The 26,234-nt window shown below is 40.0% G+C and overlaps 1 protein-coding gene across 8 annotated transcripts in view; it reads right to left on the bottom strand.

The window, feature by feature from the left end:
- Positions 1-26,234, bottom strand: part of LOC144685847 (putative E3 ubiquitin-protein ligase HERC1) — a 429,767-nt gene that overhangs the window by 274,941 nt on the left and 128,592 nt on the right. For 7 of the 8 annotated variants that reach the window (XR_013577800.1, XM_078550801.1, XM_078550834.1 and 4 more), the window contains 9 exons: positions 24,092-24,283; positions 21,254-21,466; positions 19,418-19,591; positions 16,312-16,423; positions 11,763-11,889; positions 10,404-10,560; positions 9,657-9,939; positions 8,445-8,538; positions 5,063-5,114 (listed from right to left, as the gene is read on the bottom strand). Coding sequence is in view for 7 of the 8 variants with exons in the window: in XM_078550801.1 (XP_078406927.1) it covers positions 5,063-5,114; positions 8,445-8,538; positions 9,657-9,939; positions 10,404-10,560; positions 11,763-11,889; positions 16,312-16,423; positions 19,418-19,591; positions 21,254-21,466; positions 24,092-24,283 (1,404 nt within the window). In the remaining variant the exon portion in view is untranslated. The remainder of the gene's footprint in view (positions 1-5,062; positions 5,115-8,444; positions 8,539-9,656; positions 9,940-10,403; positions 10,561-11,762; positions 11,890-16,311; positions 16,424-19,417; positions 19,592-21,253; positions 21,467-24,091; positions 24,284-26,234) is intronic. The other variant, XM_078550816.1, reaches the window with a different exon arrangement.

The raw sequence follows: 26,234 nt of genomic DNA, 5'->3' as shown, positions 1-26,234 counted from the left end.
AACCACTAAGTCCTTCTCTTTGGTGAATACTGATGAGAAGTTTTCATTTAGTATCTCTCCCATTTCTTCTGGCTCCACACACAGATTCCCACCTCTGTCCCTGAGTGGGCCTACCCTTTCCCTGGCTACCCTCTTGCTTTTTACATATGTATAAAAGGCCTTGGGATTTTCCTTAATCCTGGTTGCCAGTGACTTTTCATGACCCCTTTTAGCCCTCCTGACTCCTTGCTTAAGTTTCTTCCTACTTTCTTTGTATTCTCCACGGGCTTCATCTGTTCCCAGCCTTCTAGCCGGTACGAATGCTTCCCTTTTCTTTTGGACTAATCTCACAATATCCTTCATTATCCAAGGTTCCTGAAACTTGCCATGCTTATCCTTCATCCTAGCAGGAACATGCCGGTCCTGAATTCTTATCAACTGACGTTTGAAAGCCCCCCACATGTCAGTTGTTGATTTGCCCTCAAACATCCACCTCCAGTCTAGATTCCTCAGTTCCTGCCTAATATTGTTATAATTAGCCTTCCCCCAATTAAGCACCTTAACCCGAGGACTCCTGTTATCCTTATCCACCAGTACCTTGAAACTTACTGAATTATGGTCACTTTTCCCGAAATGCTCTCCTACTTAAACATCGACCACCTGGCCGGGTTCATTCCCTAATACCAGGTCCAGTATTGCCCCTTCTCTAGTTGGACTATCTACATATTGTCTCAGGAAGCCCTCCTGCATGCACCTTGCAAATTCTGCACCATCCAAACCCCTAGCACTACGTGATTCCCAGTCAATATAGTGAAAGTTAAAATCACTCACCACAACAACCCTATTGCTTTTACATCTTTCCAAAATCTGCCTACATAACTGTTCCTCAATCTCCTGCCGGCAGTTGGGAGGCCTATAGTAAACCCCCAACATTGTGACTGCACCCTTCCTATTCCTGAGCTCTACCCATACTGCCTCGTTGCATGAACCCAACGAGGTGTCCTCCTGTCGTACAGCTGTGATATTCCCCTTAACCAGCAGTGCAACTCCCCCACCTCTTCTACATCCCGCTCTATCCTGCCTGAAACATCTAAATCCAGGAACGTTTATCTGCCAATCCTGTCCATCCTTCAACCAAGTCTCTGTAATAGCAATAACATCGTAATCCCAAGTAATAATCCAAGCTCTAAGATCATCTGTCTTGCCTGTTATACTTCTCGCATTGAAACAAATGCATTTCAGACCCCCAGTCCCACTGTGTTCAGTAATTTCTCCCTGCCTGCCCTTCCTCTTAGTCCTACTGGCCATATTCACTGGTTCCCAGTCATTTATTTCACCTGCTGACCTATTGCTCTGGTTCCCACCCCCTGCCATACTAGTTTAAACACTCCCGAGTGACACTAGCAAAAACGAGGAATTGGAAACAGAGCTGGATACTGCAATTGGCAACAAACATTCCATATTTATCTTATGATGGAAGGAAGGTCATTGATGAAGATCAATGCTGGAGACAGCTGGAACTAGAGCACTCCCTGAGGAACTCCTGCAGTGATGACTTGGGCCAAGATGTTGGCCTCAAACAACCACAGCCATTTTGCTTTGTGCTAGACATGACTCTAACCAGTGGAGATTTTTCACCAATCCCCATCAACTGCAGTTTTACAAGGGCTCCTTGGTGCCACACACTGTCGAATATAGTCTTGCTGTCAAGGGCAATCATTCCCACCTCACCTCACCTCTAGAATTCAGCTTACATTCATGTTTGGAGCAAGGATGCAATGAGATTTGGAGCAGAATGATTTTAAACTCTTTTGGAGTCAACCAATTAAACTAAATTAACAAAATTAGGGACAAATTAAACGCAGCCCCTAAATTAGGGAGACTGCAAAACCAAGGACAAAGAATGGTGTTAGTTGAACTCAAATATCAGTGAGCAGGATGAGTAAGTGCCATTTGATAGCAGTGTTGATGACTCCTTCCATCACTTCGCTGGTAATTGAGGGTAGGCTTATTGAGTAGTAATTGGCTGGGTTTGCTTTGTCCTACTGTTTATGAGCAGGATATATCTAGGAAACTTCAGGTGGACATCACCTGATTTTACAAATAATTGTGGAAATGAATATTTGTATTTATATGTGGAATATTAAAGAAGGATGTGAAACAATGAAGGCAATAATAATAATAGCAACTTTCACAATTACATGCACCTCAAAGCAATACAAAGCCAATGTACTTCTGAAGTATGGTTACAGAAAATGCAGCAACCACTTTGTGCACAGCAAGTTCCAAAAATAAGAAATTAAGAAAATTAGAAAATCTGTTTTAGTCATGTTGGTTGAGGGATAAATGTTGGCCTGGACACACAATCTCTCCTGCTGTTGTTCAAATAGTGCTATGGGACCTCTTATGTCCAACCAAAAGGACAGCAGGGCTATTCTCATTAAAAGATAGCACTTCTCTCAGTGCAGCAGACCCTCAGTAGTGCATTAGGGATTCATGTCCCTGGAGTGAGGTTTGAGCCACAACCATCTAACTAAATGCTGAGAAATTAATAAAAGGTTTGATAAGGCTTCGCACAGGAAGCTTGTGACAAAAATTAAGGAATATGATACAAATAGAAAGGTAACATGAATAGAAAGGACTCAGACAAAAAGACAGAAGTTTATTTAGGATTAATGATTTTTGCTCAAATTGGAAAAGGGTTGGAAATGGCCAGCGTGAAGACAACAATTGTCCTGGAGGGCCATGCTGGGTCTACTTTTATGTTTACTATATATCGATGATTTGGCCTTGGTGTTTAGAGCATAATAATGAAACTAACTGATGAAACATAAGTAGGGATTTAGTAAGCAGCAAAAATTATATAGAGGACCTTAGGAATATGTAGATAGGTTAGAAGAATGGGCAGACAAATGATAAGTACAATTTAATGTGAAGAAGTGTGAAGTAATGGTCCAAACTTTGCAGTCATCAGTGAGCAAACAGCGTTAGCTGTTTATTAAACTTATATTTGCCAACAGATCTATATGCTTGCGCACTGGTACTTGTGTTGAATATGAGGCATCTCTACAGGGGTTCTGGGATATGTGTGAATAATAGGGGAAGCAACTCTGTAGCTCCTTAACCAACCAGGTTGAAGATTTTTTAATAAAGTGTTCAGACTTTGAACAAGGAAGTATCATTAATTCAATGGCAAATCATGTATAGAAAGAGAAATAGAGGAGGAAAACAAAGATGGAATTGAGAGAGGAGACAAAAAATGGTAAAATAATTTTTAAAAATCTGACGATAATTAACATCTGAAGGAATAAGAATCCACATTTGCAAGTCAATTTTCAGTGCCAGAGAAGTTGTTCGGCAATAATTAAGTTAAAAAGTTACTTAAATTGGTTTGGATAAGCCCCAACTTTTTCTGGCTAGTTTAGTGGGCATTTATTACGCAAGAAATACAATTTATACCCTTCCCACATGGTTCAACGTCAAATCACTTGGCGAGTTACTGTTGACAGCAAAGCTTCTAGAGGAGCAGGGCAACTTGGACAGCAACTTCTAGATTTTGACTGTAAAACTGTGCATGTGTAGGTGCTGGAAGCTGCTGTCCAATTATTCTTTAACACTGGTGAACACATAGCCTAACAATTATTTTTACTGCAAAATCTGGGCCAATATACCTTGGGAAGAAAAACAAGGAATGTGCCTAAAAAGAAAAATACTGAAGAGTATGGGATTTAAATGTCTAATGTGCAGATATAGGCAGATGAAGCCATGAAAAAGTCAATAGCAATTCAGGTTTTGTAACTAGAGACGTCAACTATAAGAGTAAAGAGGTATCGTAAACCTGCACAGGGAATGATTAAGCCACAGTGATAAAGTACTGGGTACAGTTTGAACACCCAATGATAGGAGGGATATTTAAGTCTTAAGAGAGTGTACAGTGTAGATGCACCAGGAGAAGACACAAAACACAGAGACTCAAGATAGTGAAACTATTTCTACTGGAGCACAAAAGGTGAAGAGGAGATTTAAGGCAGCCTTTTAAAATTATGAAAGGTCTTGACAGGCTGAATAGAAAAACTATTTCCTCTAATGAAGAGTCAGCAATGAAAAAGGATCAATTTAAAATTGTCTCAGAATGAGGAGAAAGGTTAGGTGAAATATTTTTATGGAGAGTTGTTGGGACAGGGAATGTTTTACCACAGAGATTAATTGAGGCAAAGACCATTCCATCTTTTAGGAAAAGGTAAATCATTATTTGAAACACTCAAAGATGAAGGACTATGGGGAGACAGCAGGTCAGTGGTTTGTATTTCCCCTGTAAAGGGCTGGCATAGACATGAGATAAATGGCCTCCTATGCTGTAAAGTCCTATGCTGTAAAATCATAAAGATTCTGATAATTTTCATTCCTATTCCTAGTGAGATATTCATTCAGCTCCTTTTTGAAACAACTACTCAGCCTGGCACGAATTGTTTTTGCTGGGAGTTGGTTGCAAACATCCAGTATTCCAGGCAGCAAAATGTTTCTTCTGATCTGATAGTTATGTCATCTATTTCTAAGCTTGGAGTTATTTCAAGATGGGAGCATGTTAATGACCTGGATCATATCCTCTTTCAATGATTTTCTCTGATGCAACCAAGTTCAGTATTTCTTTGCAATACAAGCTGCAAGTCATGAAATCAACTCTGCTATTGCTTTTTAAAAAATTCTTCCATGGGACGTGGGCGTCACTGGCTAGGCCAGATTTTTATTGCCCCATCCCTACTTGCCCTTGAGAAGGTGGTGGTGAGCCGCCTTCTTGAGCTGCTGCAGTCCATGTGGTGTGATTTTTGAGGTCTTATTCAACTTATTAATGCCATTTTGAAGATTGAATGCTCAAAATTATATACAGTATCCCAAAAGCAATTCGTCAGGCCCTTGAAATGCCTCCTAGGATTTATATAATCTGTTTGGGAGAAGCTTCAGATTAACTGGATACTTTTAGTGATAAGCAAGTAATTGCATCAACTTTTTTGACAACAGCTAATTATTTGGAGACCATATGGACAATGGAGCAATACAGTTGACAAGCACCTGGAAATCATACCTAATGTGTGATCAGAAGATCTTGACTGCATTCTTGACTGACCTTCAGAAAACTAGAATAAAAGACAAGGAACAAATTTAGAATGGCTAAAGTAAATGCAAAATTTTGAACAAGCAATCAACTACTTTTGTAACCTATATGGAAGGGAAAGTTGAGAGCCAACACTTGACTTTACAAGTGGAGGTGGTGGCCTGGTGGTATTGTCACTGGACTAGTATTCCAGAGACCCAGGGTAATACCGGGGACCTGGGAATTCGAATCCCACCATGGTGAAATTTGAATCTAATAAAAATTTGGAATTAGAAGTCTGATGATGAAACCATTGTGTTGTAAAAATCTATCTGGTTCACTGAAGGACTAATGCCCTTTAGGGAAGGAAATCCTACATGTGACTCCAAACTCACAGCAATGTGATTGACTCTTAAACACCCCCTGAATGAATAAAAAAAACATTAAATTATACTCACACGCCAGAAATATGAAATGAAATAGGTACTTAATGTAGTGAATCCACAGATGTTGCTGCCAGCAAAATGGTTTTGTGGAATTTTCAGTTTTTAATCAAGAGTTCTAATTATATAGACAATCATTCTACGCATCAATCTAAGTTTTAAAATCAACAACTATCATATCTCTAATTGGCATTGATGAATTTAGGTAAATAATATAAATTCTTAAATGTTTGCTTACACTCTGATTCCTAGATTTCCATCATACCCAAAAGTGGGAACTTTCACAGTTAACATATAACACAAGTTTCCTAATACTAATTGTGCCCAAGGAAAGCATCTCCTAATCATGAATTAACATTACAATGCAATACTTGCATTTGTCGCTGTTTTAAGAAATTCATATCTGAATTGGTAAACATATTAAATGCTTCTTGATTCAGTGCAGAAAAGAAGTCACAAGAGGCAGTACACATTCTAACTTGGTAATGGCAAGCGACTCAAACAACATGGGATGTTTCAGCAACAGCAGTCACAGAAATGAACAAGTTTGACATAATGGCCTGGATTTTGCAGTAATAATTACAGTGAAATAGTCAGTCTTCACCGTTATTACTCCTCTGAAACTTACAGCAACGTCTGGAGTCTGCAAATGCGCAGTTAAAAGTGGAAGTCCAGAACTTGTTGCCAGTGGCTGGGGTTTTCCGTGCCTGTCGGCATCGGTCATGTTCGGTGGCATGAGCAGACAATATGGCGCGATCAGTTTTACGATGGCATGAAACCAGTTTGCGATTGTCTGCTCAGCCCACCGATGGCAGGTCACGTTTCCCGCCATTGGAGGTCAGGAATCTCACTGTAATACATCAGCATATCATTATAAGGCCAGCCCACCAGACTCATCCCCCCCAACACTGGATCGTCTGCCCACATCGGTGGGAAAACACGGCGACGTGTTTCACAACAGCACATAAGCGACATGCACCTGATGGGCTGCACTTCCCTCGGGATTTCAAGGTTTGTTTGCCTGCCTTGCTTTGGTCAGCACTCGCAGTCATAAGCACCAGGCTTCACTGACAGCACCACATCACTTTTAGGCGGCTCATGGGCAGGTCTCTACCTACCAGGAAAGCCATATGTGGGTGGCTTTTCAATGGCTGTAGGGCAAAGTCTTGCGTGGGAAAGAGGGGCAAAGTAGACTTAAGCAAGGAAAGAGGCTGCACGACGAGAGCTGTACTGGGGAAGGAGGGTATTCCAAGGTGTGTGGGGTGCACATGTTGATCTGTGCAAGTGGCCTCAAAATGGTGAGTGCTGAGGAGGCAGTCTCCGGAGGAGATGAGGCCAGATGGACATGTGAGGGTATGTGTGTGAGAATGGATGCTGATGTCCCTTGAGCTGGCAGTGAGTGAGATGCCAGTGAATGTGTGATGGGCTTGAGTGTGTGAGTTGAGAGTGATGAGATGGTTGCCATATCCTGGCTGCACGGATGAGATCATTCATCCTCTATCGGCATTTGATGTCCAACTTCTTCTGTGCAGCATTGGCACTGACCACCGCTACCTTTGCCCACCAAGCTGGAATGGTAATGTAGCTGCCCCTCTTGCGGCCAGAGTCGGTGGGGGAGGGTATCACAGTGGGCTTCCACTGCATCCAAAAAGCATTCGAGGGCTGCGGTCTTCTTGCTTTTTGGGGCCGTGTCTTCTTTGCTGGAAGCACTGAGCGCGGCTGTACTTTAAATGTGGTGCCTGGCGTGATGAAGTGGTGAGGTGATGGGGTGGCGGGCAAATGCGAGCCTGCCTGTCTTAAAGTTTCTCGGGAATGCATAAGTAATGTGGATGGGTTTGGGACAATATGGCATGAAAACCCGCCATCGCGGCCGGTGGATAAAACATCATTTTACCTGCTCGCTACTGCACTTAGTGCAAATCTGGGACGATTCCGCCCAGTGATTCTACGCTCCACCACAGGGTGTGCTTTTGAAGTCCCCCCAGTCTGCAATCAATTAGAAATCACTGAACTGTCAAGAACTTGGCCTTTTATAATATTGGTCTCATTGATTGCAATGAAACTGAATCTAGGTGCTAAGTATAATGGCCAGCCGATCCAATGCTGCCCATTTCGCACCACCACCTGAGACAAATTTCTGCCCCTAATAATGAGGGATACAGGTGTTATGTGAGAATGGAAGGAAAGAGGGAAACGGAGGGTACTCCAAGGATCAGTATTGGGATCACTACAGCTTTTAACTTACATTAACAATTTGGATTCAGAAATTGGTTAGGACATTGAGCAAACAGGATTCCTGCAGCACAGTTAAAAAATAACCACTACAGTGGATGTTGTAAGGGATGTGACCTTTTTGTCAGACTAGGAAATGGATGATTGATCAGGGTCAGGCCATGATAAGCAGAAGATTGGACAAAGTAGTATATCGTCAGGCTAGATAAGGCAATTATGTATTTTTGAATAAACCGCTGGCGTTGTTGTGTTAAAGGTCAAGTCATTCCATGACTTTTGTGACTTAATCTGTAATTGTGGATGTACAGAACTAGACGTACGAGATAAGAACAATGTGAGTCAATGATGAAGTATCATGAGGATGGTATAAATAATGGGAGGAACTGTGTAACTTTGAATAGCCTCTTAGAGTATTCTGAGAGTGCATTCTCCTGTATGCATACTTGTATTGAATAAACTGCTGCTTGATTTGCCTACAGCTGACTGTGTAAAGTGTCTTTAGATACTCCACAACAGTATGAATGCTTATTTTCTAAAAAGGGGCAGTTGATGCTGAGGCAATAGCTCAGTAAATAAAAGGAGATAGACAAGCATTTAAACGGACAGTTCAACAGATTGGTTAAATGTTTTGCCACCATTGATTGGCAGTATTCAAATGCCTTTTGGTATACAATTATCTAGGAGTCTGGAAAACATACTTCTTCACTCACTTGCTTCTTTGCATCAGAGTCACTTTGATTCTGTCTGAGTCTAGCCCGAAATGACTGTTCCTCTTGTGGAGAAGTTCCTTTCCTATGAAAATGAACATGTTAATGCTTTGAAGAAGAAAAAAAATACAAAAGCACAAAATTTGTGTCTTCCAAGTGTCAAATATATATTTGGTCTCGCCAAAAATGGGAAGTCAGCAAAGCTAGCAAACACATTGGGCAGAATCTTCTGGCTGGTGTGCGGGTGGCGGAGCTTAAAATGTCGCGCGCTGACGTTGCACAAGCGTCCCAATATCAGCACGCAGCATCATGATATTTCAGTCAGCGGGCGCACTATGCAGTGGGACGTGTGCCCGCCATTAATTAAAGGCCTCGTTAAGGCCCTTAACTTGCCAATCGTTGACGATTTTGAGGGGCCCAAGCGAACTTCAGCTCGGCGCACGGGCCCAACAGGCAAGTGATATTTTTTACAAACCTCATCCAGTGGTGGGATGAGGTTTGATAGCGGTTTTAAAGACATTTAATAAAGTTTTTGTTTATTTCATTAACATGTCCCATCTCGTGTAACATTTTCACATGAGGGGGACATGTTAATGAATTTTTTATTGTTCTATTTTTTATATTTGCCAGCCTTTCAGCGATCTCCCTGAGGCAGTGCTTTGCCTCAGGGAAATGTGCGGTCTTTCGCATGCATGCGCAAAAGAGTGTACTCTGACAGTTGGGGAATCCCCCGACTACCCCGCCGCAAAGGAAGCACATAGCGCTTCCTGTCGGGCGGGCCTTAACTGGCCCGCCCACTTAAAATGGCGGCAGGGCCTGTTTCGGCGGCGGCGATAGGCTGCCCGCCCGCCTCCGAGCCAGTGGGGCCCACCCGCCCATCAAGGGCAAAATTCTGCCCATTATTTTCAGTGCCTTCAAAACTATGGAACTTCTTGCCTCCTCCAGCCTGTCCTTCTTTCTTTAACCAATAAAACTTTAAAAGCTAGTTTTGGCTTTACACAACCACAGCATCTTGAAACAAATCATTTTCACCTTTTTTTTGAGAAAGGAAGCACTCTCATGATTGGTCCAGGCTTCTCAAATGAGAGAAAGGAATAAAGCAAGGAAGGAAGCATACACAGGAGGAAAGAAGAGAAAGTGGATGGAATGAAAGAATAAATGAAATGGAAGGGAATGCAAAAAGGAATAACTTTAATGACTGACCTAGTTTTAACTAATATTGGATCTTCTTGCCATCCTTTCCCCTGCCACACTGCCCTTACTCCAAGAATGAGGAAGGCACAGCGCAAAATTACATAGTGGCACATGGAGATAAAGGAATACTGCTCTTCTGAATCCCTTCTTTTTTCTTTCAGAGTAATTTCAGTTTCTGGAACTTCCGTGCTCCCTGTGCTGTTAGGCCGGCTACTTGTGCCTGAGTATTCATATACAGTTTCATTTTCATGGTGACATGCAGCCTTTCGAGCTAGGAAACACTCCAAAACCTCTGCCACATGGGGAAAGAAAAATTCACATCTTAGAACCAGTTTATTTTGCAACAGGAATTATATTAATAAATAGCCCTGTTTTCTTTATTTTCCCCCCATTTTAAATTATTATATCAGGATCATGGAAACTTTACTGAACTTTTTGGATAATAGTTTCCAGGATTTTCTATATTAGCCAATACATATTTTGTCTGACAGATCCCAGTTTAATAATCAAGGAATGGCACCATTATAACCAAAAATAATAAAATAAAATGTTATTATGTTTTTTAGGAACATTAAAAGACTAACTTATTTCTCTTATCTACAAGATGCCTTTTTAAAGTTTCACAAAAGTTTGCTACACATTTAGTAGATATACATTTTTGTATGCAGGTTTATAATTACAGTTCTTCTGAAAGGCATATTATATATCAAGACATTTACAAAGCTGGCAAAAATAATGCAATCTCTGTTTACACACTGCTTATCTTTGGGAAATCCTCTGTGTCCATTAGTACAATCTCTCTTTCCATATTGTACTGTGATTCTTCTGATTGTCTAACATTCTCAGTTTGCTCAGCAGAAGTGCTACAGCTTTCTCGTGGTTCATCTGCAACATTATCTGGGAGATCTGAAAGCTGAAAAAAAATAAAACTGAGTTATTAATGTAAGAACAATTTATTATTGTTTTCAAATTCAGCATTTTTAATTATTATTACTCTTTAGGTTTAGTATTCTTTCTCAGAATGCAGATACCCTCCTCAATCTTTGAGTAGATTGTTTTCCAATAAAGAAAAACACAGGCTATGAAGAATATATGATGTCCAAATCTTAGGCCCGACATCTTAGGAGGGGGAGAGTATTCATAGTGTGCCAGGAAATTACCTCTATTTCATTTACTTTACACAAATAAGCAAAATACAATGACGATATTGACCTTAATGATATAGCATGAAAACGCTTCATAAAGACCCACAAGTGGATTTCTTGTGGCATTGCTCGTGGGAAGTGAGGGGGTACAATCAATATCTTGCAACTCAGTTATGTGCTGTTTTATGCCTATCTTTCTTTTTTCATCTCTATTTTTCTTCTAACTTGCTTGTACTCTTGATTATTCTCTTTCTCCTTTTGCCCTCTTTCCTTTTGTGTAGGAGAGAATCAAATCATATTTTGCATTTTGGGGCTGGGTAAGTTATGACTTGCAGGCACAGCAACTCCTTTCCCAAGCTCTACTACTTCACTGCCCTTGCTGCGGCTCCAATAACGCCAATGGAAAAGAAAATAGGGCATTATATAAAATGAGCGGCTGATTCCCCATTGCTCCTTTTGTGCTACTGCTAATGTTGAGAGTTCCGGCTCACCTTATAATTTCTAATAGCACAGCTAACTAGCCTGCTCTGCTTTGATCTGAATACAGCTGGGTGCCATTGTCGCTTTTACTTGGATGACAAAGGCTTGTGAAACTTAAACTCAAATATTTAACCAGTCAGTACTGAGAAATTATAGGCCGACTGGTTTTGCTTCAATTAATGAAAGCCTGAGACTGTGCACCAGAATAACATTCAGAACTATAAACGTTTGTCACTTTTATCCAAATATAAAGAAATTTACTATTTTTTTTAAATGGAAAAAACACTCCTACAAAACAACAACATGCATTTATACAATAACGATATCTCATAACATTTCACAAATGGAAATTGACATGAAACTCAACCATGGAGGGAGTAATTAGAAGCAATAACTAAGACTGATCCCTAAGGCTAGAATTAGAGGTGCAAAAAGTACAGGAGGGGATATAACTTATAGGACTACATGATACATTAAGTTAATCTTTTACCTGTCTGGGCCAAGCAGGCAGCTGCACATTTGCAGTATTATAGACAACATTCTTTTGAGCCAAGAGTGTACTTCTAACCTTGTAGACACATTGATATACTTCCACTAGTCTCTCACTGGGTTGGGACCTGCAAAAACAATAAGAAGCACCTGGCAAATTATTTGCTTTCCAGTGAAATTTGAAATCTAGTATATACCAAGAATGCAAAGTGTGGAAATTATGTCTTTCTGTATCACGTTTCTGATGCAAAGACAGATCACTAACCAAATAAAATTGATATTTGAAATAAAAACAAAAAATGCTGGAAAAACTCAGAAGGTCTGGCAGCATCAGCGCAGAGAGAAACAGAGCTAACGTTTCGAGTCCATATGACTTCTTCAGAGCTTAAGAGAAGTAGAAATGTGATGGATTTTATACAGTTTAAGAGGGGGTGGAGGAGGTGGGGCAAGATAGAAGGTCAGGGACAGGTGACATCTAAGGAGAAATTTATAAAGATGTCATGGACATAAGACAAAGAAAGTGTTAAGGCTAGTGGTAAAGACTAAAGAAGGTGTTGATAGTGGCTTAAAGGTAAGACAGCAGAATGTGTTAATAGCAGAACAAGGGTCAGTGAAGCTCTGTGAAAGCACAACATAGAAACAAGTGACAGGTGTAACCCCATGGAGGTGGGGGAGGGGGGGTTGGGGAAAAAGGATAAAATAAATAAAAATGAAAATAAAAAGTAAAATTAAAAAAAACCCAATTGGATTAAAAAAGGGGGTAAAGATGGAGGAGACAGTTCATGGTCTGATGTTATTGAACTAAATGTTAAGTCCAGAAAGCTGTAAAGTGCCTAATCAGAAGATGAGGTGCTGTTCCTCCAGTTTGCATTGAGCTTCACTGGCACATTGCAGCAAGCCATGGACAGACATGTGGGCATGAGAGCAGGGTGGTGTGTTGAAATGGCAAGCGACAGGAAGGTCTGGGTCATGCTTGTGGACAGAGCAAAGGTGTTCCGCAAAGGGGTCGTCCAGTCTGCGTTTAGCCTTGCCAACGCAGCGGAAACCGCATTGGGAGCAGCTCCATCCCCTCATAAACAGCATAATATCCATCACATTTCTACTTCACTTTAGCTCTGAAGAAGTCCTATGGGCTCAAAACATTAACTCTGTCTTTCGCTCCACAGATGCTGCCAGACCTGCTGAGTTTTTCCAGCATTTTTTGTTTTTTTATTTCAGATTTCTAGCATCCGCAGTATTTTGCTTTCATAAAATTGATATTTTTAAAAATTTCCTCTGCCCTCTGATCTTTTCCCCTTATCACTGCTTTCTTAAAACAGCAAGTTATATATATAGGGGGTTATGGTTTGGTATGGCTTGTAGTCCTCCAGTAGTTCATCCAAGCTGTCATTCTTTATGAATGAGCCTAGCATATGATTATCATTAGAAAATGCTGGAAATACTGATAATAGTTGCCAAACCTGAAATATTCACTCTGTTTCCCTTTCCACAGATGCTGCCTGATCTGCTGAGTACTTACAGTATTTTCTGTTTTTATTTCAGATTCCCAGCAACTGCAGCGGATGTTAGTAGACTACTTGATGGTGGGGCCATCAAAAGGAGCTCAGCTTAAGTCAATTTATTCTATCACATTACTACAAAAGATGCTACAGAAATAACTATTACCCCTCAAAGTTAAAATGAAGAATTTAATTCATTTGTTCACTACAACAACAATCAAAATTTCTCACCTTAAATGTTAAGGTCATAACTAATTCTGATCTGTTCAGTTACAAACATACCAAATAGGAGACGGACTAGGCCACTCAGCCCCTCGAGCCTGCTTTGCCATACAATCAGATTAACTATAATCTTACTGAAACCTCAACTCCACATTCTTGCCTACCCCCGATAACCTTTCACCTCCTTGGTTATCAAGGATCTATCTACCATTGCTTTAAAAATATTCAAACTCTGCTTCCACCGCCTTTTGAGGAAGAGCATTTCAAAGATTCACCACATCCTCAGAGAAAAATTTCTCCTCATCTCTGTCTCAAATGGGAAGCCCCTTATTTTTAAATAGTGACTACTAGTTCTAGATTCCCCCACAAGAGGAAACATCTTTTCCACATCCACCCTGTCAAAACCCCTCAGGATCTTATATGTTTTAATCAAGTCACTTCTTACTCTTCTAAATTCCAGGGATACAAGCCTAGCCTGTCCAACTTATCCTCATAAGAAATCCTGCCCATTCCTGGTATTAGTCGAGTAAATCTTCTCTGAACTGCTTCCAACGCATTTACGTCCTTCCTTAAATAAGGAGACCAATACTGTACACAATACTCCAGATGTGGTCTCACCAATGCCCTGCATAAATGGAGCATAACTTCCTTATTTTTGGATTCAATTCCCCCTGCAATAAACAATAACATTCTATTAGTTTTCCTAATTACTTGCTGTATACCAACCTTTTGCGATTCATGCACTAGAATACCCAGATCCCTCTGCATCTCAGAGCTCTGCAATCTCTCACCATTTAAATAATATGCTTCTTTTCCATTCTGCCAGCCAAAACGGACATCATCACATTTTTCCACATTATACTCCATTTGTCAGATCTTTGTCCATTCACTTAACCTATCAATATCCCTTTGTAGCCTCCTTATGTCCTCTTCACAACTTACTTTCTTATCTATCTTTGTGTCATTGGCAAATTTAGCAACCATGCCTCCTGTCCCTTCATCCAAGTCATTTATATAAATTGCAAAAAGTTGAGGCCCACCACTCATTACATCTTGCCAACCAGAAAATGACCCATCTATGCCTACTGTTTCCTGTTAGCTAGCCAATCTTCTACCCATACCAATATGTTACGCCCTACCCCATGTGCTTTTCTTTTCCACAATAACCTTCAATGTGGTACCTTATCAAATGCCTTCTGGAAATCCAAGTACATGACATCCACTGGTTCCCCATTACCATAGCACATGTTACTTCTTCAAAGAACTCCAATAAATTGGTGAATCATGATTTACATTTCACAAAACCATGTTGACTGTCTGATTAGCTAGATTTTCTTTAAGTGCCTTCTATAACGTCTTTAATAATAGCTTCCAACATTTTCCCTCTGACAGATGTTAAGCTAACCAGCCTGTAGTTTCGGATATTTACGCCAATGAATTTCTACTTCTTGGTTTGATAGTTCAATGTTGACAATGACTTACGAGATTCAAAACTTACAATTTAAACTTAATAAAACTTTAAATAATTTCCTTAACATTCTTTACATCTTATCTGCAACTTGATTCTTTCTGTTATAAGAATTATAGAATGAAACAGCACTGAAAGTCATCATGCCTTTGCAGCTCTTTGAAAGAGCTATCCAATTAGTCACCCTACCCCTGCGTTTTTCCCATTGCTCTGCAAATTTTTCCCCTTCAAATATTTTACCAATTCCCTTTGAAAGTTATTATTGAATCTACTTACACTACCCTTTCTGGCAGTGGATTCCAGATTATAACTCACATGAGAAAAAATTCTCATCCCCCACCAGTTCTTTTGCCAATGATCTTAAATTTGTGTCCTCTGATTTCTGACCCTTCTGCCATTGGAAACAGTTTCCCCTTATGTACTTTATCCTATATGATTTTGGACATCGCTATTAAATCTCCCCTAACGTTCTATGCTCTAAGCTGATCTGCAAATAAGTCAGAGCAATGGTTCTAAAACTAACCCTGGGAGGCAAGACTGCATCCTTCCTTCTGGTCTGCCTCTTTAAATCCATTGTCTTTAATTTTGCTAATAGGTCTAATATGTGGTACTTTATCAAAAGCATTTTGGAAGTCCATATACACAACATCAACCACACTACCCTCATCAATCCTCTCCATTACTTCATCAGAGTTAGTCAAACAAGGTTTACCTTTAACAAATCTGTAATGGCAAACGACAAGTGACAATTAATTTTGTCTCAGATTACTGTCTTAAAGTTTTCCCACGGCCAACATTAGGCTAACTGGTCTGTTATTGTCAGGTTTATCCCTCACCCATTTTGTTTATAGGTGTAACATTTACAATCCTGCAGTCTTCTGACAGTGCTTGCATGTCTAAGGAGGATTGATATGTTGTGAGCAACCCTCCACTATTTGCACCACTACTACCCTCAGCAACCTTGGATGCATCCCATTCGAATCAGGTACTTTTTTATTTTGAGCACTGCCAATCTGTTAAGTATCTCATCTTTATCTATTTTCATCCCATCCAATTGTTCTATTACCTACTCCTTCACTGTGACTTTGGCAGCATCCTCTTCTATTTTATATTACCTGCTAATCTATTTGCATATACTCTGTCTTTGCCCCACTTGTTTCCTTTCTCAGTTCTTCTCTGTAGTTTCTGTATTGAGCTTGGTTCTTTACTGTATTATGAACAAGCCATTTATCATAAGCCTCCTTTTTCTATTTAATTTTAATCTTTATACCTTTAGTCAACCAGGGAGCTTCAGATTTGATTCCCTTCCTTTTCCCCCTTGTTTGAATGTGTCTAATGTTTCTAATATTTACTTAAATTACCAGTCATCTTTGCAGGCCTCTTGAAATAATCCGGTGTGCTTGAGTAATACGGCAAGGACAAATCGGGACACTGTGTCCAACAAATGGTCTCCACTCGTACAATGCTCCCATTCTGAAACAAATTAATTCAAAAAAAGTTTTCATGTGTGCAGAAATACTTCTTACGTAATCCTTCAATGAAAAAAATCACTTCACAACTGCTAATTAAACTACCTGTTAAAAAGCTGCTTTTATTGTACAGTTTTCATGGTAAATTTCTGGTTTCAGCCTACAAATTCAATTTCACAATTTACCATGGCAGGATTTAAAATCAAGGGTCAGAATTTTAACTGCCAAGGAAGAGTGGGGTTGGGTGTGGGTGTTGGGGGTAATTAAACCTGCAAAAACGTTGGCGGGTCAGAAACCCAACATGATTCCATTCACTTCACCCAGGCAAGCCGGAAACCCATATTGAGTTGTCAGGACAGTCATTTAATTAATCAATTAATTGTGACTTTAACTCAACCTTCTGGCTTTAATAGCCAATGAATGGGTTGTCCAAACTGTGTGGAACTCACTTGGGCCAACAAGCCAAAAGCACTGTGGGGAATCATTGATGAATGAAACTGAAAGGCTGAAAAGGTCTTTAAAGAGCACAATTGCAAAGCTGGCATGTAGGCAGGGAAGTGGAGTTTAAGCCATAATCAGATCAGCCATGATCTTATTGAATGGCAGAACAATCGATGGGCCGAATGGTTTATTCCTGCTCCTACACCTAGAGTGCCTCGAATCTGGCTATCCAAAAACCAGCAGGGTGTGAAAACTGGACATTTTTACGAATGGGTAATGCAAGAATTTTAAATGATTGAAGAAACTTACTGGCTTGTTTGGGAAGTTGCTGCATCGGCACGATGACGTGCCGAGTAGTTATCTGCTTCGCGCAGCTGATGTTTTGAGTGGCTTAGCGACCTCTGACCTCACCCGACCCAGCTCAGAAAAGTTCAGGCAGTTGGTACATCGGCGCAGCTTTGTGTGCCTATCATTTCCTACGTTCTGAATGGTCGGAGATGTGACAGAGATGGTTGAACTCATCCAGGATGAACAAAAGGCTTTTGCAGAGTGCAATGAGGTAGAATATTTAGCTATGTATTGTACTTGGGATCAGGCCAGATGCCTAGTCTTGCTACATTATTGAGTTTTGATGCCATTAAGGCCACAGGCTTAAATTCAAACATTGCACTTGATTCCCAAAAGCTTTTAAATTCCATGGCCATTGATTGCCTTCTTGCAGCTGGCCCAAGTCAGTTCAAAGAGAGTTATGAAAGAGTACTGTGCAATCTTGCATGAATAGAAATAACACATAGCTTTCAGTTACAACAATTTTTAATATTATTTCAATTTGATTGATTGTTTACTCATTTTAAGCAGGGGGCGCTGAAGTAGGGAATTGGGGAAGGCATGAAAGAATAATCAAGTCCAACAGGTGAGAATTAATATCAGCAGATAAATGGCCATTAAAGTGAAGTGCTTTGCAATCATATGATTTGTTTTTCATGTGTCCCCTATTCACTGAAGTAAGAGGTTCCAATTTTCTTTTACAAAAAACCCGGCAAGTTCTGAAATCCGGCACAGACTCAGGCCAAGGTTGCTGGTATTGAGACACTCTTTTTGTATTTCTTATAATCTGATGACCTTAGGTCTGGAGCGAAGTGTCCCTGGTGGAACCCAAACTGAGCCTCAGTAAAAAAGTTGTTGCTGAGTAACTGCCTCCTGGTAGCACTGTTGACAACTCTTTCCATCACTTTGCAGATCATTGGGAGTAGACTGATTGGGCGGCAACTGGCTGCTTTGGATTTGTCCTGCTTTCTGTAGACAGGATATACTTGGCCAATTTTCCACATTGCTGGACGTGACAACTGGAACAGCTTGGCTAGGGGTCAGGCTAGTTCTGGGGCACAAGTCTTTAGTACTATAGCCTTTACTGTATCCACTGCCTTTTCTTGATATCATGTGGAGTCAATCAAATTGGTTGAAGACTGGCACTTGTGCTGCTGGGGACCTTAGGAGGAGGCTGAGATGGTGCTTCTGGCTGAAGACGGTTGCAAATGCTACAGCCTTGTATTTTGCACTTGTGCAATGGGCTCTCCCATCATTGAGGATGGGGACATTTTTTGAGTTTTCTCCTGCAGTTGCTGGCTTAATTCTCAATTACCATTTGCAACTGGATGATGCAGGATGATGCATTATTTGTTGGATGTGGGATTGCTTAATTCTGTCTATCGCATGCTGCTTCCCCTGTTTGGCATGCAAGTAGCCCTGTGTGTACTAGGTATGCCTGGTGCTGCTCCTGGCATGCTCTCCCACACTTCTCACTGAACCAGAGTTGATTCCTGGCTTGATGGTAATGGTAAGGTGAGGGAAATGCCAGATCATGAGGTAACAGGTTGAAATGTTGTTGCTACAGATCTGCGATTGGACAACACTTGCTAAACAACCCTGAATATACTAACAATTGCACTGACAACCAATTTAAGATTATCAGTTAGGCTCGCAGTGTGGCTCACTTAGGCATGATAGAAACTACATATATTCACACACAGGGCCCTGTGCTTTGCAAACAGAAAGAACATGTTCATGCATTGCACCTTTTTCAACTAAACAAATGTTTGGGGGAACAGACATTCCCTGGTTCATTCCCCATGGCAATGTCTTGACCAGAGTTGGCCTGCCTGTTTTGAATTTAAACAAAAGCTTGGCAGGTAATTGTTCCCTAGTGCATTCTCCATTGCAACGCCTCTAACAATCAGACTCCACTTGCCAACCAATCTTTTGTCACCCTTTTCTCATGCAGTATAAATTGTTGTTCCCTTTGAGATTTAGTATCCTTGCGATTCTGTCCTGATTGGTGCATGACGAAAAGCTTCAACAGCATGTCTCTTTTTCAGCAATACTCAAGTTCTGTACTACCAAGCAACTATAGAATTATTTCATAATTATGTCATGTCCATCTAAAGTTCATCTCAAACAATTACTTGATTTGCAATGAATCACATCAAAATATTAAAACTAACATTCAGAAAAATGAGAAAACAGCATTGGATGAAATTACATAACAGTTGAAAATTACCACTGCTGTTGGCGTAGGCCTGCATTCTGCTCCAGATTTTATACCCTGGCTCAATTGAAGTACCCAGTGCAACATCTATAAGCGCTGCAGTGTCTTCAGAAACTCGGAACTCAAAAGACTTCCGTTCCGTAGAGCCAGCCAATGCCTTTCCAGTAAGACAATTCATTAGTAAATCTGCAGTAAGAGAAAGATCTTTGAAGAACATCATAAAAGAAGAATTTTTGTCTACTGAAAAAGGTATGCTAAGTAAAGCATCATATATATATTCTTTTGGGTTCTGATAATGCACCTGTTAATAAGGATTTGCTTGTTCCTCGTTTGATGTATTCCAGAATCAAATGCATGCCTAAGAAAGCTTACATGTTTCAGAAAAAAGTAAGAAAATAATTCTTAAATGCAAATATGTAACAGTAAATGATTATATTTTGGATGTGTGCAGCAAGTGAGGTGCACATTCTCAAAGGCAGTCGTCCCACAGTTGAAAGGACAAAGATAAAAGAATTGGATGATACTAAGGAGGGAATGGGTTGGTCAACTAGACAAGTGATACTCACACCACACAAGTGCCAGGCAATGATCATCTCCAACAAGAGAGAATCAAACAATTTCTCCTTGACATTCAGTGGCATTATCATTGCTGAATCCCTCATTATTAACATCGTGAGGATTGCCATTATTCAGAAACTGAACTGGGGCTCCAAGAGATGACCAGAGGTTGGGAATTCTGAGGTAGCTAACTCATCTCCTAACTCCCCAAAGTTTGTCCACCATCTACAAGGCATGGGTCAGGAGTATGATGGACTACTCTCCACTTGCCTGGATGTATGTGGCTCCAACAACACTCAAGAAGCTTAACAACATCCAGGGCAAAACAGCCCGCTTGATCGGCACCCCATCCACCACCTTAAACATTCACTCCCTCCACCACCGACCCACAGTGGCAGCAGTGGGTACCATATACAAGATGCACTGCCGCAAATCACCAAGGCTCCTTCATCAGCACCTTCAAACCCTGCAACCTCCACTACCTAGAAGGATAAGGGCAGCAGATGCATGGGAACGCCACCATCTGCAAGTTCCCCTCCAAGCCACACACCTTGGAACTATATCACTGTTCCCTCACTGTCACTGGATCAAAATCCTGGAAAGCCCTTCCTGACAGTAGTAAGGGTGTACCTACATGACATGAACTGTAGCAGTTCAAGAAGGCAGCTCACTACCATTTTCTTGGAGGCAATCAGGGATGCTGGCCTTGATCCCACGAAAATTTTTTAAAAAGCAGCATTCAGGAAAGCTGCAGGAGTCTGAACCTTTTTCAATACCTACTCTGTGCAATAGCAATAGGATCCTTAAAAAGTTACTTTGAAAGCACTTCACAGCACTTTATTTTTGACTGTAATCCCTCTCAGTTTTTGTAGGCAAACCTGACAGCCAATTTGTTAAGTAATAGGATAAATGACAAGCTAATTTTTTATTTTGTTCAAATCCTTCCCTATTGTCCATAGGAAAACCTATGCACAGAACTTGAAATTTCTTTTAAAAATTATCTTAATAAGCTCAATAGAAAGCTCTCTGATTGGCCTTTATTGTCACTGCAGCCTCTTGCATTGGCTCCAGCCTCGGAGTTAATGTGGGAAAACTCATCAACAACCAGTTTCTCAGAAACATAAAATCCTTTGGTCAACAAAATATTAATGAAAATTACTTAGAGTGAAGGTGCGAAGAAAAATACACAGTATATAATACTAGATACTACCCCTTGGCAGAAGTTCAGTCAAGACTTAGCCTGTTACATTTTTCTTAAATGGTATGAAGGATGTAAAAACATTTGCCTACCAAGTTGTTCAGAGTCAATTTCAAGGCCATTGCTGAGGAGCTGGCTTTGCAGCCAGTACGCTGAGTTCACTTCTTCTACTGAACGAATAGGACCTTGCAGCATTTCTCCAAGACATTGTCCGACAGTAAAGGAAATGGTTCGTTCCATATCAATTAGCCAAATCCAAGATTTAACATCTGGCGGAATGGATTGTTCCGAACTGTTTCCAGATTCTAAGGAATACAAGTTATCCACAATTTACCTCACTGAATTATAATATGCATGCATTCTGCTAAATTTCTCAAATGATGTACAAAAGCCTGCATACTATTGGGCCATATTTTAAATGGAATTAACAATAAGGCTAATAGCACTCCGTGTTACATATGCGCAAACGCTACCGCAACTTCAGCTGAGGTCAGGTGAAAGGTTAAATGTGAAAATCCAAAAGCTGGCGTCCAGGATGTGCTGCTCTGCTGTTTACTTTACAAAAATGGCATCTCGCTGCCTGGTTCGTCATTGAAATGCATTCAACAGAGTGAATTTGCTGTACTTGCATTATGGTCAGGAACTAACTTTTGTCTATTTAATTTTTAACTATACTTCTAACAATGTGATTAGTGTTAATTACTGCCAGTCAATTCTATGGCACCAAAAATTAGGTGTTAAGCTTCATTCCTTCAGGCCACTGGGAGCTTAAAAAATGTAAAATTTAAAAATTAAGTTCCTTTGTCTCTTATTTCTCTCTTAGTCCAGTCTTTCTTTCCCTTTCTCTATTTGTTTCTGTACCCTACTCGCCATAGAATGTACACACTCTAATTTAACTTTTGTTCTCAATCCCTGTGCGTAGTTCATAATCCTTCAATCTGAATGGTTAATAAAACACAGTTGATTACCCCATTCACTCACATCTTAAGCACTCAGTTTCCCTCACTGTGATGTTATCAACTTGCACTTTCCCCTCTCCTCACCGTCCAAGGGCCCAAACACTCCTTTCAAGTGAAGCAGCATTTCACTTGCACTTCCCTCAATTTAGTCTACTGCATTCCTTGCTCCCAATGCGGTTTCCTCTACATTGGAGAGACCAAACGCAGACTGGGTGACCGCTTTGCAGAACACCTTCGGTCTGTCCACAAGCATGACCCAGATCTCCCTGTCGCTTGCCATTTCAACACTCCACCCTGCTCTCATGCCCACATGTCCGTCCTTGGCCTGCTGCGTTGTTCCAGTAAAGCTCAACGCAAACTGGAGGAACAGCACCTCATCTTCCGACTAGGCGCTTTACAGCCTTCCGGACTGAATATTGAGTTCAACAATTTTAGATCATGAGCTCTCTCCTCCATCCCCACCCCTTTTCCGATACCCCTTTTTTCCCCCAATAATTTATATGGATTTTTCTTTTCCCACCTATTTCCATTATTTTTAAATGTATTTCCATTCATTGTTTTATCTCTACCTTTTAGCCTATTTCGATCCCTTCCCCTCACCCCATCCCCACTAGGGCTATCTGTACCTTGCTTGGCCTGCTTTCTACCCTTAATTAGCACATTCCTTAGATAATATCACCACCTTCAACACCTTTGTCTATGACATCTTTTCGCTATCTCTACCTATCACTGGCCCTCTATCCAGCTCTACCTGTCCCACCCACCCACCCCCAACCAGCTGACATTTCACCTCTTTTCTATTTTTACTTAGTTCTGTTGAAGAGTCATACGGACTCGAAACATTAACTGTGTTCCTCTCCGCAGATGCTGCCAGACCTGCTGAGTTTTTCCAGGTATTTTTATTTTTGTTTTGCACTTTCAGTAACTTGACACGCAAAAATGTTAAAAATCCAAACATGCAAGGGTCAGTCTAAATAACAGCAATAACTATTAGATGCCCTGGCAGAGCAAATTATGAACCATTATCTCTGAATTTATAGCAATTCATAACAGCATCTCAGTACATGGCAACAGTAGTCATTACAATATAATAAAATAAAAATCAACAGATTTTCCACTAACATTTTGTGGGCCTGGATTTTGCGGTGGGAATGACAGCAAAACTGTCAGACTTCTCTATCATCATGCTACTGAAACTGACAGCACCTGCAGACTAACATAGAAATCTAGAAGTATTGTCTGTAATTCTAAGCTTTTCCAGAGGGTGCATTATGGGTTATGCAAAACTGCAATCAATGGAAAAATCAATTGAATTGACCAAAGCTGCCATCTTTATGTCGTTAGTCTCGCTGTAAAAACTTCTAGAAAAAGTTAGAGCTTATTGAAGGAGGTATAACTGGGTTTAAACAGTATAATAATTTCATAATTACTGCTAAACGTCTTCACATTTTTAAAATAATTATTTTAAAACTTATCTTTATTTTAGCTTATATATTTTAGCTTCTACTTTAATCCAATTATAATTATTTATTTCACTAACTAAAAATTCAATACCCTTCCTAATTTGTTATAGTTGAAGCAACCAAGATTTCTGCTGTCACCCCATGAGGGCGTAGTCTGCGACTCAACTCCTCAGTTTTAGGACCATGATTAGAAATCTGAATGGGTGGTCTTTCACCGGATGACCAGTGGGAGGAATATGACACTGTGTATACTGCCTGTCCGGAACTTACACGACAGCTGCCAGAGACTAGTAGCCGCAGTATAAGGGAACTTAAATCCACTGCTCTGCAAAACAACCTAATTTTCAATCGGTTAAAAAAATGTACTTACTTCTAGCCCCTTTCTAATTCAATTTCTTTTTAATAATCCAGCAAAAACAACAAGCCTAATTTAGAAGGCTTACGACTTCTTCTGACAAGAACATTTCAGTAAAGCAAGGGAGAAACCAGAAGAAATAACCACACTAACCATGGATTGCCCATTCAAGTTCCTGTTCCTCCAGTATCATAGCTGCTGGTAGAAGCCGGTTTAGATGGTCAAGAGGTTGAAGCAGATCTAAAAGATTGCCCAGCAAAGGTCGTACAATGCTAACAGGTAGCAACAGAAGAGAGTAGATCACTTGACACAAAATGCTTCCAGCTGCAGAGTTAAAAAGAATACCTGAAAGAAAAAAAAGTACTTAAATAAGCACAAGATACTGAAGCAGCAAAGGTTTTAATAGTCACCATTCAGAATTTAGACTTTCATATCTATAGCTGGTTTCTTTTTCTTTTATTAAGTATTCATTTAATGACTGAGACGTTAAGTGTGTATTAAGAATACTGTGACACAAAATATTAAACTAGTATTTTACACAGAACTGTAATCTGGAAATACAAAAGAACTGTACCTATTTAGTTTCCCACCATATTAACAATTAAATGTTGAATACAGCAGCTTTATGCAAAAGAGTCACTTATTTGCTTAAAAATAATTCTCAAAAGTATTAATACTTTTATAAACATACAATTTTCTAAAAACATGCATAACTTATTCAGATGCATAAAGTTAAAAACTCATTTATTTAGTGCCTTGTCATACTGTTTAACATCTCAAACATATGACACACAATAACTTATATTTAGGTGCAATAACTGATGTATAGGAGAACATGTGTTATGACCACAGCTGGTGTTAATTGCTGCGCAAACCAAATCCCAGAGGAAAACTTTTTTTTGTATTCTGAATTCAAGAAGACCACGTACCAATCTCAGCAGTTAAGAGGTCCAGTAACACTTTTGGGATTTTAAAAATTAAAAGTAAAAATATTATTCACAAAAATAAAAGAAAACTTAAGCACACAAGATTACAATTACACAGTTAAAGTTAGTCTTACAAAACATTCTCCCCAAAATTCTCTACCTGGTCAAACGCACAAGTAAACACCTTCCAGGCAACACTCCTTTATAGATGTTTAAATATGAAATCCAGTAAAATTACACAAGGAAACTGCTGTAGCTTCAATGAAGGCATAGCACATGACCTATCCCTCTTCCGCTCTGTGGTGGAATTCACTTCAGAATAAAACTATTTGCTGCAGCCCAAGACTTTTCTGGCTTGACTGGGTGGGTGGTTCAAACTGCATTCTCCTCTAGCCCAGCACTCCAGCTATCTCAACAGCTCTAACAGCTCCAGTTATCTCCAGCCATCTCTAGCTCTTTCTCCAGCTCAACAGCTATCCACAGAAACTCTAACATACCTTTTTTCTCTTTTATCTTCTTTCCATTGTTCTCACACCCCTTTGAAACCCAAACTCTTGCAAATATAAAATCTTTCATATTTCCATCTTGTCTTTGCTTTTGGGTCAATAAATATCATATCCCCACTATTTGTTTACCTATGAACTCCTGCAAAATTGCAAACATTTTCTTGTCATCTCTGGTTCCCTTTTGATATTCAAATAACCTCTCAACTTATCTAAAAATGCAAATGTTAGATCTAAACGATTTACTTGTGCCTCAACTTAACACCTCTATCCTTTTCATGTTTCCAAATCCCCAGACAACCTGACTCCTATCAAACTCTTCCCAGCTTAATTCAAATCACACACACACACAGACACCCAGTCTTCTTTACAGAATAGCACAATATTCCCCAAAATATATATTTTTTAAATATCCATTTTCATACAAGGAAAGATTCTACAAAGAACAATTAAATGATTAACCAGCTAATGTATTTATACACACTGGTGAGAAAGGAATGCGCTCCAGAAACCTGGAGAACTCTATGCTCTTCCTCAAATAGTGGCTTGGAATCATAGCAACATAGGAACACATATACTAAAGCAATCTGCATATACGCATCCTTAGTTTAACATCTCATGATATTATTGAGGTGTAGATAATTTTTGTACTGAAGAGAATGGAGGGTCAGAAATTCAACTTAAGGTTAAATAGGATGCTGACGTTGGAGTCGCATCCCTCTGCATGTTGAGATTGAAAACAGCATCAGAGGAGAGGCAGTCGGGAGATTGAAAACAGCACGAGAGGAGAGGCAGTCGGGGGATTTAAGACAGTGTGAGAAAACAAGTAGTGACATCATAGCAAAGATGCAATTTGATTGATTGGGG

This window comes from Cetorhinus maximus, chromosome 1, assembly GCF_964194155.1.
Source record: "Cetorhinus maximus chromosome 1, sCetMax3.hap1.1, whole genome shotgun sequence".
In the NCBI taxonomy this organism is placed as follows: domain Eukaryota; kingdom Metazoa; phylum Chordata; class Chondrichthyes; order Lamniformes; family Cetorhinidae; genus Cetorhinus; species Cetorhinus maximus.
This window is presented reverse-complemented; position numbering and strand designations above follow the sequence as displayed.